A 17125-nucleotide genomic window follows, 5' to 3' on the forward strand; every position below is an offset into this window, starting at 1 on the left:
GAATGTGGTTTCCCTAGAAAAGGCAGTTACAGGCTGAATTGGATAAACCAGCTGAGTCGGAAATTAGAAGAAAGGGATCAGTCTGTTTGCTTAGGGACAAAGTGTGGCGGTAGTAATAACAAACCACTGGCAGAATGGAGAAGCACTGAGAAGGAATGAGAAAGAAGTAGTAGGCAGAGAATGTGAGACTCCTGTGAAGTAAACAAAGTATGGGCCGCAGTGTTGTCATCCTTTCTGTCTGGATATGTGGAAATATACTGATGGTCAGTGGAAGGTGGAAGTTTTGATTCCTGTCAAATTCAGCTGATTGAGGCTGCAGTGGACAGTGAGGAACTGCTCCCTTTAGGCTGGGATACTGGGTACATGTGGGTCTGAGTGAGACTATGGGCTCAGGCTGCAGTGGACAGTGGGGGACCGCTCCCTTTAGGCTGGGATACTGGGTACATGTGGGTCTGAGTGAGACTATGGGCTCAGGCTGCAGTGGACAGTGGGGGACCGCTCCCTTTAGGCTGGGATACTGGGTATATGTAGGTCTGAGTGAGAGTATGGGCTCAGGCTGCAGTGGACAGTGGGGGACCGCTCCCTTTAGGCTGGGATACTGGGTATATGTAGGTCTGAGTGAGAGTATGGGCTCAGGCTGCAGGGGTTTCTACAAGCCACCCCACCCCTACCTAATAGTACTGTCCACTAACATGATATACCCAGAAACAGACTGTGTAGTTCCGATGCCGTTGAAGGAGTAGCAGCAAGAGGTGTCTGTGCCTCTATTCCCCCTGCAGATGTGGACTGTGACCCCTCAGCACTTGATTCCACCTCCTCCAACACAGAGCTGTTGCAGACAGAGGCTGCAGGAGAACCCCACAGAACTTCTTGCCCCTATGTTGCAATGTCTCAATCTACTAGGGGGAGACATTCTGGTTTTCCAACCCTGGAATATGCAAGAGCTGGATAACGCCGCAAGCAGCTTGCCAGATCCCAGGCAGATTTGGCCTCGCTATGCGGCAGCCCTTCAGACTGGTCCTTCAGTGCAGACCCACTGCTGCAGAATTATACCAGCTTTTTATCAAAGCGCTGAAGCGGAGTTATTCTGACGTGAAAGCCCCCAACTCAGCTATTGCTGGCAGCCAATATCAAGCACAGATGCAAAGGATCTGCCAGAGGGTTTCAGAGAAATGTCCTCCACACATGGACTGGACCAAGATGCATCAGGATAGACAGGAGCCTGGTGAATCCTGTGTGTGCGACAGAGTGACTGGCTTTGCCAGCGCTGACCGAACACTGATTTGCCTCTAATCTGGGGTTTTTGTTGGCGATCTCTAAAAACTACAAGCGAGCAGAAAATCAGGGCTAAAATCACATAGTGACTGTAGTGTGAACTAGGCATCACTCACCAAATATTGTTATGAACCTGCACTGTTCATAACGGAATATGCAATCAAAAAAATTGAGACTATTTAAAGCTTTTTTTAATCACTTTAATAAAAGCATTTTCCCTGAAGCATTCCAGAATAGCACTTTCATGTTAGACAATGCAATTCAGTCAACTAAATTAAGAACAGATTATTATTTTCAACTTGTTCCCCATACAAAATAATAATAATTTAAAAATTGTTACCATTATAACATTTTCTAGAACAATCTAAATTTTCTTCAAAAAAAAAAAAAACACATTTGTGACCTCTTGGTAAAAAAAAAACCCCAAACTCTACAGAGTACTTAAAGTTCAATGGTAATGCTCATTTATGCCCATACATTCACAAAAGAGATACCATCATGCTCCTCTACCATAAAAGAAGCTTCAGGAATTCATAAAGCATTTGTTGACACCATATAAGCAACTTCAGAATGCAGTCAAATTCGTTTATGAACTATACAGGCAAATGGGGAAAGGCTGGAAAATAACGTGCCACAATATACAATCAGAGCGGCACGAATCCATTCCTTCGGGGACAAAATTCCTTCATACACACACACAACCTAGTTTAAGCTTTTGCAATGCCATTCTGTAATGAAATGAATTTTACATATGCTCATGATTGTGGAAAACAATGTGGTTCTTATTGTGGAACAAAAATTGTCAGTCCCCTCACTGAGATTTGGAAAGCACTTTGTATTAGAATCCAGTGAATATGGCATGAAAAGGACTAAAGTTCATTTCAGTGCTGAATTGGTAATTGTTTACACTGTTCATAGAAACAGGTGAAAATAAATGAACAAGGAAATTCTTGTTGATAAATGGCAAGTAAAACAAGATTTTTAGTCCATTAAATACATCTTGACTAACCACACATGACATCCAAAGAGTCATGTATTCAGTCCGCATACAAACATGCCTACAACATACAAAGCATGAGCCTTTAAAAAATGTTTCACACAAAAACTATTACTTGGTTAAACTTGCTACAGCCAGTACCATTTACACCAAAAACAAACCTTCCTTTTTCAGAAGCCCTTTAAAATTGACAAGAGCCCTTATAAATACAGGCAAATTCAAATGAGTTCAAGACTGCTGTACTATAGAATGATCCAATTCACAGTTTAAAATTTCTGGAAAACAGACAATAGGGAATGTTATGTAATAAAACAAGTTTCAATTAAAAGGCACTTGAGGGTGTAGTTAGAGGAAATTCCTTGGTGTTCTCTGATTAGCATGAGGCATGAACTTCTTGATCCCAGACACATCAGAAGTCTTCATTTTTCCTGGTCCCAATTAATTCATCAAGAAACTATTCACACAAAGAGGACAAAATGAACGGAGAATAATACTATTCATACGTAACGTTCTTCAAGTTTACTAGCTATTAACATCCATTAATAAACCACTCAGAAAATCAATGAACCCTTAAAAAGAAATCTAAAAACGTTCCATATTCTGCATTCCTATACAGGTGAGATGTCGACTTGCATTGTTACGATACGATGTGTAATTTGCCTGTTGGGTGCATGTTTCTTTAGGCGTTTCTGTTACTGACGCTGCCCACAATTACACCTCCCCATTCTGGTAGCCACTTCCCCCCCCCATCACTTCCTTTATAAAGCCTGTCTTGGCAATGAACAGGCGGCCGTTACTTTGAGTTTGTTGTACTTATTGTTTACCATATACTTTGATTGTGCTTGTTTTTGTTTGACAATTGATTTTGCTTAGACCGTTTCTGATCTGGTAGCTTCGGATTCTATTTCGTAGACAGCCTGTAAATATTTGTGGAAGTGAAATTTAAAGAAGCTCAACACCCCTATAACCTCAATGGGAATGAGAGCTCGCAGGGGCTGCAGTTAGCGTCTCATTTCTGCTGGGCGGTGGGCCCAATCAAGTTATGAGATAAGGGAAACTGCCCCTAGTGTGTTGGTAAATGACCTGACATTTAATGGTTCTCTATCTCCCCTGGCTGAGAGGGGGAGACTGAATATGGATTTAACTTGTTTCAATCCACTCATATACAGCCATGGAAAAAGTATATATATTTTTTTTTAAACAAATCTGGATTTTCAAATCGTTAAATCGTGATCCTGCAGACAGAACGCTACGCTGAGAAGCAAGCTGCTTCCAGGTTAAAAATCTCTAAGACAGCAGTACACAAGAATAAGGCGAAGCAGTGCACACTGGCAATGACCAAAAAGCAGCCAGTTAAAGGGCGGAAGGAAGCAACCATTTACTCATCCAACAGTTTCTCATGAATGGTAGGATGATTCTTTACACAAGTACAGAATCTCTTTTGTATAAACTTCCAGTACACGTGCAATGCAAAACAAAACTAAATACAGGAAAGTTCAGTGGGGTTTTGGGGATGCGGCATGTATATCAGGTGCTAAATCATATAAGGATTCTCTGGACAAAGGTTACGGGTTACCCTACCTGTAAGGATAACCATGGTATTTGGCTCTGAAGATCGACAGGAGCCAGCTGAAGAAGAGGACAACAAGGCCGATCCCAGCAACACATATAACTGTAGAGACGCAGCAGAAACAATGTTGTACAAATACACTGCCTCAAAGTCCAAAGAGTTACCATTTGCGAAAAACATGTTAGTGTCAATTGTAAATCACAGTTCTCAGCATACAATCTAATTAACTGCTAATCATAAGCTAGTTAGACCAAAACACAGGGTTTAAAGAAAAATGCAAATGCTTCATTTAAAAAACAGAAGTATTTTTTAAGTTGCAGTTGTGAAAAAAAAACTTTAAACAGAGATTCAATACACTGTGTAAAGTGGCATAGAAACAAAGATCCGCTGCCACCGCCATATTTAACCTGCTAACGACTGTAATTTATACCATGGTAAAGTGTTTTGGCAGTGTTTTCAAAAGCAATGCTATCCGGGGATGATGTCATTAAGATTTCAAAATGCTGGAATGGTGCTGCCTTTGAAACTGGTATTACCACAATACCATATACCCTACACATTAACACATTGCTTTAGTGACTGCAGGACAACTTAATACACATTTATAACGAAATATTATTAGTACAGGATGCCAGTCCATCACGGGGCTTGCTAGTATGTGTGCAGACATACAATGACCGACGTAGAGACACCAATCCACTTAAACTGCATGTTGTAGGATGGTAAAGGAACTGGGTACAGAGAGAGAGAGAACATGCAAACAGACCCAGGCTTAAGCTGGAGGAGGCTACCATGAAACCAAGCTGTGAAATCCATAATCAAAATTATTTCACACTTACTTTTCCTCTTCCCTATTTCCATGTCGGATGTCGCTGCCTCATGCAAAAGCACCATGCCAAGGGTAACGGCAGCGTCTGACAAACTTTGTCAAAGGGATTTCCATTCTCAGGGCGATCAGGTGAAGCTGGATTCTAAAGGCTAAATAATCCACTCCCTACATGCACCCGAATGTGCAGAAAGCAAACTGTGCCACGAAAACTCAAAGGATACTGAACAGGAGAACTATGTGGGTCTCAGCCACAAACTGGGCCTGGCTACTCGAATGGATGTAATTCTTAAAAACAGGAGACAGAAAAGTAGTGTATTAGTGTAATATATGAGAATTTAATAGGTTTCATGCGTGTACGAGAAGTAACAACTTACCACTTGACCAGTACTGGGATTCTTATGTGCATATGGCGGTCCGCGTATGTGGTTCCACATTTGTCCTGAGGTCATGATCAACACAAAGCACTAGCACAGAAAAGAGACAACTCATCAATCTGACATTTGGTAAAACTGTTTCTAAATTGGAACAAAACTGCTCCATATGGCCATTACAGAAAAAAAAAGATTTTTTTTTAACTGAAATAAGATATGTCAAAAGAATGAGGAACACATTTTTTTTGCACTTTTTGGGTGATATACTGTGTATAACGTACATCATGTATCGTGAAATTATACTGCGTACACTATCTGTATAATCTTGGACAAATTGTTTTCAGGATGTGCATGTCATTTACATATATGGCACTGCTATGGAACTTGCACATAACATTTTCACTCACATGTACATCTGTATCAAGTGATGATAAAAGGGATTTGGTTTAGATTTCATTTATTTTGGTTCAGTGCACGTACCAGTGCTGCAAAAGCCCAAGCGTTTTTGTTATGGAGGAACTCAAGGCTGTTGCGTTTCAGGTACACGAGGCTTCCAATGACTGCCAGTAATAAGCCCAGCATCAGTGGCCCAGCATAGTTGGGAGGCCTGATCACTCGTATCTATAGAAAACAGGTGCACATAATTTTGTGGTATCACAAAAAAGTCATCAATGTATCAGTTGGAGAAAGAATCAGTTTTTCCATCTTATAAATAGGTAATTCACATACCATTTTTATCATCAAAAACATAAGGCACACATACAGTATAAAAGGCTATATTTGCGATATATACTGAGCATCAAAATAAACTTATCGAGGTTTTCATTGGGGTACCGTTAAATTTCTGTAATGTAATATATTATCCTGCAGTATTTAAGGTCAGTACTTATGAGTCAGTAACCAGATCATGGTTGATGTGCGATTTGAATGGTCGACTTCGTTTGTAGAGACTGATTTGCAATGAAGGTAAACAAGTATAATCTGGAAATTTGCTATAAGATGTCTTGTGTGTCATCTTGCCGGCGTTGTGCCTTGGTGAGAATCCTCTCAGAAAAACACAAGTTAGAGATTAAACATTTGACCCAGGAGCAGCACCTATGGAGAACAGGGATACTGGAAGCAGGACGGAACCAGAGAGGAGATGCTGGAGTTGCTGCTCATAGGCTGCAATATCACAGCTAGCATGCGGGTATCGGGACACCGGCAGTGTTAGTGAAGGCCACAGGTCTGGCAGGCCCCTGGGTTAGAACCCCTAGCCAAGACAGACATATTGTCCAGCATCACCCAGGAGACTGGTTCAGTAGTGTTGCAGCCACAGCAGCTGAACAAGTAAGAATTGGGGTAGCATCCCAAACCAAACCAAATCACAGTGGAACAGTGAGCTGCGAGTATAATGTGAGCTGTTCCATGGTGAGGAGGCTATATGCAAGATGACCTTTTTGAGGTCCTGTCCTGTCTAATCTGCAGCCATGGAGAAGACTAAAGTGCCAACAACGTTCACGATGGATACGCAGGGAGTGGGCTGGGGTTCGAATCCTGACGAATCGTGCTTTTCTGTAGACGGTCTTGACTGAAAAGGACGAGTCTGACAAGGAGCTGGTGAACGGTGTGCGTAATCTGGAAGAAGTTTCTTTTGATGATCAGTATATAAATATGAAGAATATTACAACAGAGACAACTGCAGAGTTCATGGCTGGAGAAAAGGAGAAGGCATTTGGTCAGGCAGTTGTACCAAGGTGATCATAGGAGGCTTACATTGATGTCGGTCCTGTCTGCAATCCATCTAGACAGCTGCTCTGCCGCAAAACCTCGAACCTGCAACTCGTATGCATCTGCACGCTTTGGCTTTCCTTTCGATGGAAAGTGCATGAATGTGGGGGCAGAATTCATGTTCAACTGAGGAGAGACAAAACAATGTCAAAGATGTATATAAAAAAAACATTTCAAAGGAAAATACCAGGTAAGTAAATACCTACTATATACACAGTAATCAGAATACTGTATATCAGACTGTTTCATATTCCTTGGATTATTTAAGATTTACAGGAGTTGCAGTAAGTTTAAATTACATTTTTCTTAACTATATTCTCAGAAGTGCAAATTTTTAAGCTACATATCATTACATGATTTAATAAAGCAAATATGCCTAAAGAGTACCATGTGAAAAACATCTGATCCCTCATCAAAGTCAACAGCAGCAAAGAATATCTTGTTAGTGAAAGCACTGGAGTAGCGCCAAGAATTGGCTAAGATTTGGTATTCTTCATCAGCTTGCCTAGAAACAAAAAACACCACATTCCAACCATGCAATGCAGAAAACTCTTTAATCCATCACATCATAAGATTTTAACAGTGCACAATCTATCCAACATACTTTTTGATTGCAAGAAAACCGTTAAAGCCATTAAAATATCGGTACTCACTTGCACACGCCACACTGCCTCTGGGGCTGAAGCGCAGTGAACATCACTATCATTGAGTAATTACGAGGAGGGGCCTTCACGAAACGTCTGAACTTCTCTCCATTCATTCGTATCACTGATCTTCTAGTTGCCCACTCCATCATTTGACCGACTTTGTCTGTCAGTAGTGTCTACAGAAAGAACAGGTTCTTGTCAGTGCACTGAGAGAAATATGTAAAGTTTCAAACCGAACTTCATACAAAAGTTTTAAATTGTATAACAATCTAAAACGTGCATTCTGATGCATCATACTTTTGCATGACACCGAAAATAGCAAAGTTTGTTACAACTGTAACCGACTGTCACAAACTGTTAGGAAACTAGTGATTACAAGTTTAAGTTTTCGGGTAAGTTTGAATTATATATCGCTTCCCATCTTACGTTCGTTGCGATACATTTTTTTTCTCGTTACCATTAGTCATTTTTATAATACGGTTACCTAAACAACATTTTCTTAAAAGTATTACATTTGATGTGCCAACCTAGAGTGCGCCAGTGTCATAAAAGACCATTCCATTTATTTGCAATCCATTTAGCTACTAAATTTGCTTCACTTCCTGATTAGCTATGTTGCAACCTGATTTATATTAATCATTAAAACAGGCTAGCAAACTATACATATAAACAACTACCACGTGCACGCACCTCCTTTTTCTTCTGTCCTTCTGAAGGAATTCCATAAACCAATAAAACAAAGATAAGCCCACACAAAACTTTACACGGAGACATTTCTATACTTCGTTAAAGAGCAACAGCGCCTTCGGCGTGGCGCTGACGTAGAATTTACAACTGTGGGTGGGCTTATTGGTTAAATATTAATTTATGCATTTCTACAATTGGCCAGTTGTCTCCGACGAGCCAATCGATGCATGGTGTCGCGCTACACCACGCCTAAAGCTGCTTTCCGTGTCAGGCGAAAGGCGAGCTGCTCTTTTTAATCCGCGGCTCAGATGCCCTATATACCAGGCAGCGCTCCGTCAATATTATACAAAAATTCACAACAGAATCGTTATCCTGTTCAGCACCTTGAAAAGTGACAAAAATCTATATTTATTATTTCATGATAAAGCGGTAAAATTATTCTGTATTTAAAAGGAATTAATGTAAAGCGACCGCTGGAAACCTTAACATTTATTAAAACGCGTTTTCTTATGAATTTAGGTAAACTTTTTTTTTTTCCAAACAGATTGGCCTTAAAAGTTACAAGTAGAACAGCATCGCACCTTTAGGAATTAGAGCCTATATCCACAAAAACTAGCCTTGCTCCAGTAAACGCATACTATTAATACATCCAGGTATAACCCAAATGGGAATTTGCTGTTTTTATTAAATGCATGGTAATGGATATATATATATTATATATTACTATTCTCATACTGCCCCACAATCAGGGGCAGATTAACGCACAGGCTAGATGTGGCTTAAGCCTAGGGGCCCCACATGTGCCAGCCTGCAAGGGGGCCCCCATTGGCGTGGAGGGGGGCGGGGTTGGGGGGCCCACAGACTACTGTAGCCTAGGGGCCTCTGTACACCTTAATCCGCCCCTGCCCACAATGATGATGGATATTTAAGGATTAAATGTAGTTTTCTGAATCCTTTGCAAATTCATATATTCAACAACATTTTAAATTAAAGCTGTCCACCTATCTCTCATATAACCGCTTATCCAGCACAGCAGTGTGTTTCTCAGTCCGGTCCTCCAGGACACCCCCAAAACGGTCCACATTTTTGCTCTCTCCCAGCTCCCTGCCAGATATTCCACATTTTTGCTCTCTCCCAGCTCCCTGCCGGATATTCCACATTTTTGCTCCCGGGAGCTGGGAGGAAGCAAAAACATGGACTGTCTGGGGGTCCAGGTTCAGAAATACTGCAGTACAGAGAAGTACCACAGGTCAGAGACACAACAAGTCTGGTGGCAGTCCGTTGCAGGACACACTCTCATACTAAGTGATACTGTGGGAAGAAAGTCACGTAAACACGAGGAGAACATGCAGACCCAGCATCATAGGTAGGTTTGAGACCTACAAACTAGTGTTGTAGTCAAGACCGCCTAAACCGAGACCAAGACATTGCCGAGACCGGAGGGTATCAAGACCAAGACACTGCCGAGACTTGAGGGTACGAAGACCAAGACCAAGTCCAACACCAAGACCAAGACACACTAAGGCGAGACCAAGACCAAGACTGGTCGAGACCAAGACCAAGACCGAAAACAGACTAGGGCTAGAATCGACATCACATTACCCAGATCAACTGTAGAGAAAAAAGGCATTGCTGTAAAGTGTCATTACTCGTTAAATCAAATTCATGTTATCTTTTCAATTATATTGTCCGTATGTCCATATGTCTCTCATTTAAAATCTCCCAGATTTGTCATAGTTACGAAACCTGATAGAAAATAATATTCTCAGCAATCCTCTCCTATAAGCATTTTATCAGACCTCGTCAAGGGAAAGAGATGGGATGTACCAGAAAGATGTTCATATTAAGTCTCTTATACCAGGGACAGAGGCCTCGGGTAAGCTATGAATACAGCTATGTAATGATCCTTTGCTTTGAATTGAAGAGAATGAGCCTCCAGATTGACTTGCACCTCCAAGACCGTGCTTTCTAATCAATGTAAAATACCTAATTTATTTGAATTATAACTATGCTATAGACTTCGCGGACATTTTTTTGCCGATGTATGATACGATGTGTATGATGTGTGTGGACTGTGAAGCACTGGCAGTGTCCGTGGAGAAAATGTATAAAATGTAACGTTTTTGAAATGGATGCATCTGACTGGTTGCATTTGAATTGAGGCGCGTAATAAATAATGATACTGTTCTGTGAGGATATTTCTCTTTTTTTCCCCATCCCATCGAGAACGCTATGTCCGAGACCAAGACAAGACCGAGACCAAATAGAGTCGAGACCAAGACAAGAACGAGACCAAATAGAGTCGAGACCAAGACAAGACCGAGACCACAAAAAATTGGTCTCGAGAGCAAGACCGGTCTCGAGAACTACAACACTACTACAAACAGTACAACTAAGCCAATTAATTAGGCTATGCATAAAAAGTAGATAAAAATGTGTTTATTGTTTGTTTGTTTGTTTTGTAGAGGACCATTCATTCATCCATCCATTTCCCATATACAGGGTTGCAAAGGGAGGACCATTCAGCAAGTCCATTCTTATTAATATTATAATATTGTCTTCATAAAATTCATGTCAGGCGTGGAGCAGAAGATTTTGTGCCCCTCAAATGCACATACACACATACATATGCACCCCGCCACATACCTCTATCCTCACTACAGATTCCTGAAGGAAACATGCATTCTTTAAGGACACATATTTGACTGTTGAAAGGGTTGTAATATGAAACACTGCACAATTCTAAAATGGCGTTATATAAACTTTATTTATTGTTAAAGTATAAATAAACCCAAAATTTTGCCTCAAACAAAAGACTGGCATGTGACGTACTTTCATTCATATTAAAAGAAAAAATAAACACCAGCGCATAGAACTTAAATAAAGAGAAAAGTGTCAAAAAAGCAACTTTTTGTTTCTGTTCATTTCAGAAAAGCACTTGGCTGTTGTGGTGTCTCTACCTATTAATGCTGCTCCGCAAGGTTTGAATTGAGGCTTGTTTTCTTTTGCATCAAATGTGAAACATCCATATGTCGGTATGTTTTTCCCTACCTAAAGCCAGCTGTGACACAGACATAATGGCTAAACAGTTTTCAGGCAGACTTCACAGACAAAACTCTATGGGTAACATATTACTTGAGGGGGCACAAGTAACTTAGTAACTCAGTTACTACTCCATCCATCCATTACCATCCACTAATCCGGGGTTCGGGACGCGGGGGTAGCAACTTCAGTAGAGATACCCAGACCTCCCTCTCCCCAGCTACCCTGCTCTTCGGGGGGGGGGGGGGGGGGGGGGGGATGCCAAGGCCAAGAGATATAATCCCTCCAGCATGTCCTGGGTCTGCCCCGGGGCCTCCTCCCTGTAGGATATGCATGGAAAACCTCTCCAGGTAGCCACTCAGAAGACATCTGCGGCAGGTGTCCAAACCACCTCAACTGGCTCCTTTTGACGTGGAGAAGTAGCGGTTCTACCATGAGACTCTCCCGGATATTCAAACTTCTCACCTTATCTCTAAGGAAGAGCCCAGACACCCTGCGGACACCTGTATCCGCAATCTCATTCTTTTGGTCACTACCCACAGCTCATTACCATAGGTGAGGGTAGGCACAAAGATGGCCCAATAGATTGAGAGCTTTGGCTTTCCGGCTCAGTTCTTTCTTTGGCCATGACAAACCGTTTAAGCGCCTGCAGAACTGCAGATGCCACTCCGATCTGTCTGTCCAGCTCCCGATCTCTTCTACCCTCACTCGTGAACGAGACCCCGAGATACTTGAACTCCTCCACTTGAGGCAGTACCTCCTCCCTGACCTGAAGAGGGCAATCCACCCATTTCCAGCTGAGAACTATGGTCTTATGCTTGGAAGTGTTAATCCTCATCCCTGCCACTTCGCACTCAGCCGTGAACCATCCCAGGGCACGCTGGAGGTCCCCAGCAGATGAAGCCAACAGGACCACGTCATCTGCAAAAAGCAGCAACACAATCCTTAAACCACAAAAACTGGACACCATCAACTCCCTGGCTGTGCCTAGAACTTCTTTCCATAAATATTATAAACACGGCCAATGACAAACGGCAACCCTGGCGGAGCCCAACACGCATTGGGAACACGTCCAACTTATTACCAGCAATGCAGACCAAGCTTCTTCTCCGTTCATACAGAGACTGAATCGCCCGCAGTAGTGGGCCCTGAACCCCATACTCCCAAAGTACCCCCCACAGAGCACCTCAGGGAACCTGGTCATATGCCTTCTCCAAGTCCACAAAACACATGTAGACTGGATGGGCAAACTCCCAGGCCCCCTCCAGTACCCTTCCGAGGGTATAAAGCTGGTCCAATAATCCACGGCCAGGACGAAAACCGCATTGTTCCTCCTGAATCCGAGATTTGACTATCGATCTCACCATCCTCTCCAGTACACCGGAATTGACTTTCCCAGGAGGGCTGAGAAATGTGACCCCCCTATAGTTGGAACACACCCTCCGGTCGCTCCGTATGGCCGCTTCCACGATGGAGGTCCGGAACAGTGTCCATTCAGACTCACTGTCCCCAACCTCCCCCGGTATGCAGTTGGAGTTCTGCCGGAGGTGCAAGTTGAAAATCTGGCAAAAAGGAGCCTCTGCCAGACGAGAGATGGCTGTCAAAAATAACCCCTAGGTTACGGACATATGGTTTGCTAGAATCCGAAAAGGAACCAAGGAGTTCACATCCCTTTTGAATTTTAGCAGAAGGACCGATAACTAACAATTCAGTTTTGTTTTGATTAAGATCGAGAAAATTATCAGCCATCCAGGATCTTAGTTCACCATATACCATATGCAGAAGACAACAAGGCAGTGTGAATATGGTGGATGCACAGCGCAAAGGTGAACTGCATCAGTTTTTAAGTTCTTACAGTCTTTGTAGTAAAGTAAAATTAAGTAAAACAAAGTCAAGTAAAGCGGCTAGTGCTGGATATGAGTGGGTGGGGTTTACAGTCCAGACTTTTTGGGGGTGGGGGGGAGAGAGAGCAAAGTGTTCAGCATCCTGACAGATTAGTGGATGAAACTATTCCTCAGTCGGGTGGAGCAGGCATGGAGGCTCCAGGACATTTTCACAGATTGCAGGAGTCTGAAAAGGCTGTAAGAAGGGTGGGTGGGGTCTCCCACAATGCTGACTGCTTTGCGGACCAGGCAGGTGCTGTAGATGTCCAGGAGGGAGGTTCCAACGATCTTTCCCGCTGTGTTTCCTACACGGTGGGGTAATCCTCCATCATTATTCTGTCCATTTTGTGCAGTGCACCAGTTCCACTGGCAGCAAAATATCCCCAGAGCATGATGCTGGTGCCACCATGCTTAACAGTTGATACAGTGTTCGTGGGGTTGAATGTCTTACCATTTCCACTCCAAACATAACCTATGGTCATTGTGGTCAAATAACAAAATTTTTGTCTCATCTGCCCATCAGACATTCCTCCAGAAGGCTGCATCTTTGTCTATGTGATCAGTTACATACTTTAGCCAAGTTTGAAGGTGTCATTTCTGGAGCAGGGGCTTCTTCCTTGGACGACAGCCTCTCAACCCTTGACTACATAAAACTTGCTTGACTGTGGAGTGTGACACTGGAATTCCAACAGCTTCTAGTGCATGGCAGACCTGTGCCTTGGTGGTTCCTGAGTTGCATCTGACCATCCTCACTACTTTCCTCTCCACAGAAGGTGACAGGATTGGACCCTGTCTTGTTTCGTTCTGCCCAACGTTTCCCTGTTTAGCGAGCAGGTGTCCATGGCCACCCCGGTCTTTTCTCTGTTTCCATGTTGTGCAGCTAAGAACCATGCATCCTTAACCGTTGTGGGTTCCAAGAGGCCAGACTCAACAGTTTTGGATGTTATATGTTAACTATGTTCTTGTGTGCATGTATGCAAGCATTGATCCTTGTGTCTAGTTTTGTAGTAAGTATCCTGCAGCCCTTGTTCCTAGTGTCACCTAGTCTTTGAATCCTTAGTGCTGGTTAAAACCTTCAGCTGTTCAGGAATACAAAGGATCAGGTAAAACGGGATTTAATAGGGAAACGGAGCAGGGACATGTAACAAGCCAAGGAACAAGCAGCACTACACAATCAGACTTCTAGACTTCAATGGCAGACCTAGGGAAACAGATTTGAACGTGGACTGAAGTACACAGGACTCAATGGAAAAAACAGGAAACAGCTGGTAACAATCGGGATTTCACACGAGGTTAATGAGGGGCGTGGCACACAGGAGGATCGGATGGGCAGGGCATGACAAAAGGACTTCAGTTGATGGAACGGAACTCTCACTTAAATAAGACAGACTTATCGAAATAAGCCAGACTTTCCCTTAATCCTGCTTCATGGAATACCCCCCAGGCCATCCTGTGCCTTCTTGTTTGTGTTTACCCAGCTGTTTCCCATCACCTTTGGTGAGTTAATTGTTATTGTCCACACCTGCTCCTCATGTACTCCTCATCATCAGTGTATATATGTGCCTACCCTCACCAGCCTCCCTAGCTCAGTGATGAATGTCCTTTGTTACATTGTGATGTCGACTCGTCTGCAACAGAATGTCCTTTTTTGGGTTACTGCACATGGATCTCAATCCCTCCTAACTTTAGAACATGATAAATTGCTCTGATTTCATAATGTATTTTCAAAAAATGGCACACTTAAATAATTATAAATTTGATTATATATTTATTAAATTAATCATTGTGAGTAATTTGGTCCTCCATAGCTTTTAACAATACAGCTTAATATTTCAATGTGACCTAGATCCTGCTAGAATGACAACGTCACAATACTGGTGAGGGAGGAATCAAGAAGCCAAAATATTGGACAGGAATCGAAGTCATCATCATAAGTCGCAAAGCCAGAGAATCTATCCTGGATAGTGAGGGTAAGAGACACACTCGTGATGAGTGTGGGGTCAGGATCAGGATTCATACAAAGAAATGGATCAGAGAGAAGAGACACACTAGTCCACAAAGTAGGAGATTCAAGCAACCATGGAAAAATGAGTAAGCACTAGGTTATCAAACATCCCAAGAAGAAAAATTGCAACAACTAAACTAGTTCTCCCAGTTAAACGCTAAAAGCAACACAACAGCTGTCAGAACTCTAGTGAGCTTGAATAGACAAGGGGGCATAGTCTTTGACAGTTGTCCAGCTCATCCTTACAGACAACAATGTATTCCCCGGATGCCCCCATCATGCCCTCCCCCGATCTAATTGATACTCCTCCCAAACCCCCCAACCATTGTAGTACTTTGAAATCTTGGGTGGGAGGAGGAGTCCTCATGAAAAGAAAATGCTGACTAACCTTTTTTTTTTTTTTTTAGCATATTCAGAACGTCATTGTAATGAACACACTGAAGGGATTCAACTACAGGCTTAATTAAGGCTTAATTTGGAGGCTCAAATTGTAATTGCAAACAGGCAGGGTCAAAACCAAGAGGCAGAGAAGCAAACCAAGCAGAAGCGGAAATCCAAAAGCACAAATGCAGGTACAGGCAAAAGGTCGATAATGAAAAGCCAATCAGCAAGGTAACCAAATCCAAGAAAATACAAAGAAGAGAACTGGAAGTCCAGGAGTCTTATGTCAAAAACATGAACGACATGTCTTTGCGGATGGCAGTGTAGACGGCGTGCAAGTTGGTGATTGCTCCCTCATATGACAAGGACCATGATTTACTCCATCAACTTTTCAAAGATGGCTGGGGCGTTACACAAACCGACCAACATAGCCCAGGGTTAGACCTTAACCAATGGTGGATGCAGTCTTGGGTCCGACATCTGGGGTAAATTTGACCTGTTAGTTGCCACGTCAAAGATCGAAGGAGCTGATCTAGCGATAAACTCCAGTGTGTCATCAATCCAGGGCAGTGGGTATGAATCCTTCCAGGTCATGGTACTCAGATGCCAGGAGTTCACACAGAAACTCCATGATCTGTCCTTCTTCTTAAACAGGACTGCCGGTGAACCCCAGGACTGTCGGAAGACTCAATACCTGATTGTTTAATGCTTGGCCAGCAAAAACAGGCGAGGTCGCAGATGGATGGGCTGGGAATTTCCAGCATCAATTCAATGTTGGACAAGTGCTGTTGATCTGCTCTTAGTCTTAGGCCATGAAGATATCCTTATGGCCATCTAACAGTGTCCTCAATCCGCACTGCTGCTCTGCTGTCACACTTCATGAATCGCCTGCACCATCTCCCATGAGGCTCCAGCCATTATGCCATCATCGTTGTGCTGCGTTAGCAGTAGTTTTGTCACTATATTAATGTGTTTCTATGCTAAATCATAAATTTTGATAATTTTCTAAAAAAGGAGAAACACTTTTAAATAACTTATTTTTCAACTACAACCCCTCTCTAGTTCCTTACTGAAATAAGCAGTTATGAGTCAAAATGTTTTTAATGATGGTAGGGTCATAAAATAAAATTTAATTTAAGAGTTTGAGTCTGAATATATATTAAAATTCTCCTTGTAGTCATGTTTGAATATATACTATATAGACAAAAGTATTGGGACACAACTCTTAGTCACTGAATTCGGGTGATTCATTTAGACCCATTGCCATAGACGTATAAAATCAAGAACCTAGCCCTGCTCCAAATGAGCTGCCAGAAGTGTCTCCTTTATTATCATAACTAAAAACAAATTAAATGCTTAAACATTATGAAGAGACCAATTTCACAATTTATTCTTGTATACTATATTGTTATAAATCAATGCAACATGAAAATGTTTAGTCAATGTAATATTTTTAAACATATATGTAAACAAAACAACTATTACATATTGCGGGACAAAGGACTCAGCAATTGGGAACAAAATGAGATTTATTACAAAATGGAATCAGCCTGGAAAGTAACTGGATCACAGGGCATCACAAACTGGGAAGACCACACAGGGTCAGCAACGTTAATGTCAGGACTGAGGATCACAGGACTGGGAAGCACTATTAACAAGGACTAACGA

The 17125-nt window shown here is 42.3% G+C and overlaps 1 protein-coding gene across 1 annotated transcript; it reads right to left on the reverse strand.

The window, feature by feature from the left end:
* Positions 1-1453: 1453 nt before the first annotated feature.
* LOC111855207 (dolichyl-diphosphooligosaccharide--protein glycosyltransferase subunit MAGT1-like) lies at positions 1454-8292 on the reverse strand. Its single transcript, XM_023834006.2, has 10 exons — positions 8150-8292; positions 7466-7635; positions 7200-7317; positions 6798-6938; positions 5523-5663; positions 5046-5135; positions 4893-4956; positions 4682-4756; positions 3854-3944; positions 1454-2726 (listed from the first exon to the last, which is right to left on the reverse strand). The coding sequence occupies exons 1-10, from the start codon at positions 8231-8233 to the stop codon at positions 2711-2713; spliced, it is 990 nt and encodes a 329-aa protein (XP_023689774.2). The 5' UTR covers positions 8234-8292; the 3' UTR covers positions 1454-2710.
* Between the last annotated feature and the right edge of the window lie 8833 nt (positions 8293-17125).

This window comes from Paramormyrops kingsleyae, chromosome 18 (genome assembly GCF_048594095.1).
Source record: "Paramormyrops kingsleyae isolate MSU_618 chromosome 18, PKINGS_0.4, whole genome shotgun sequence".
Classification (NCBI taxonomy): Eukaryota; Metazoa; Chordata; class Actinopteri; order Osteoglossiformes; family Mormyridae; genus Paramormyrops; species Paramormyrops kingsleyae.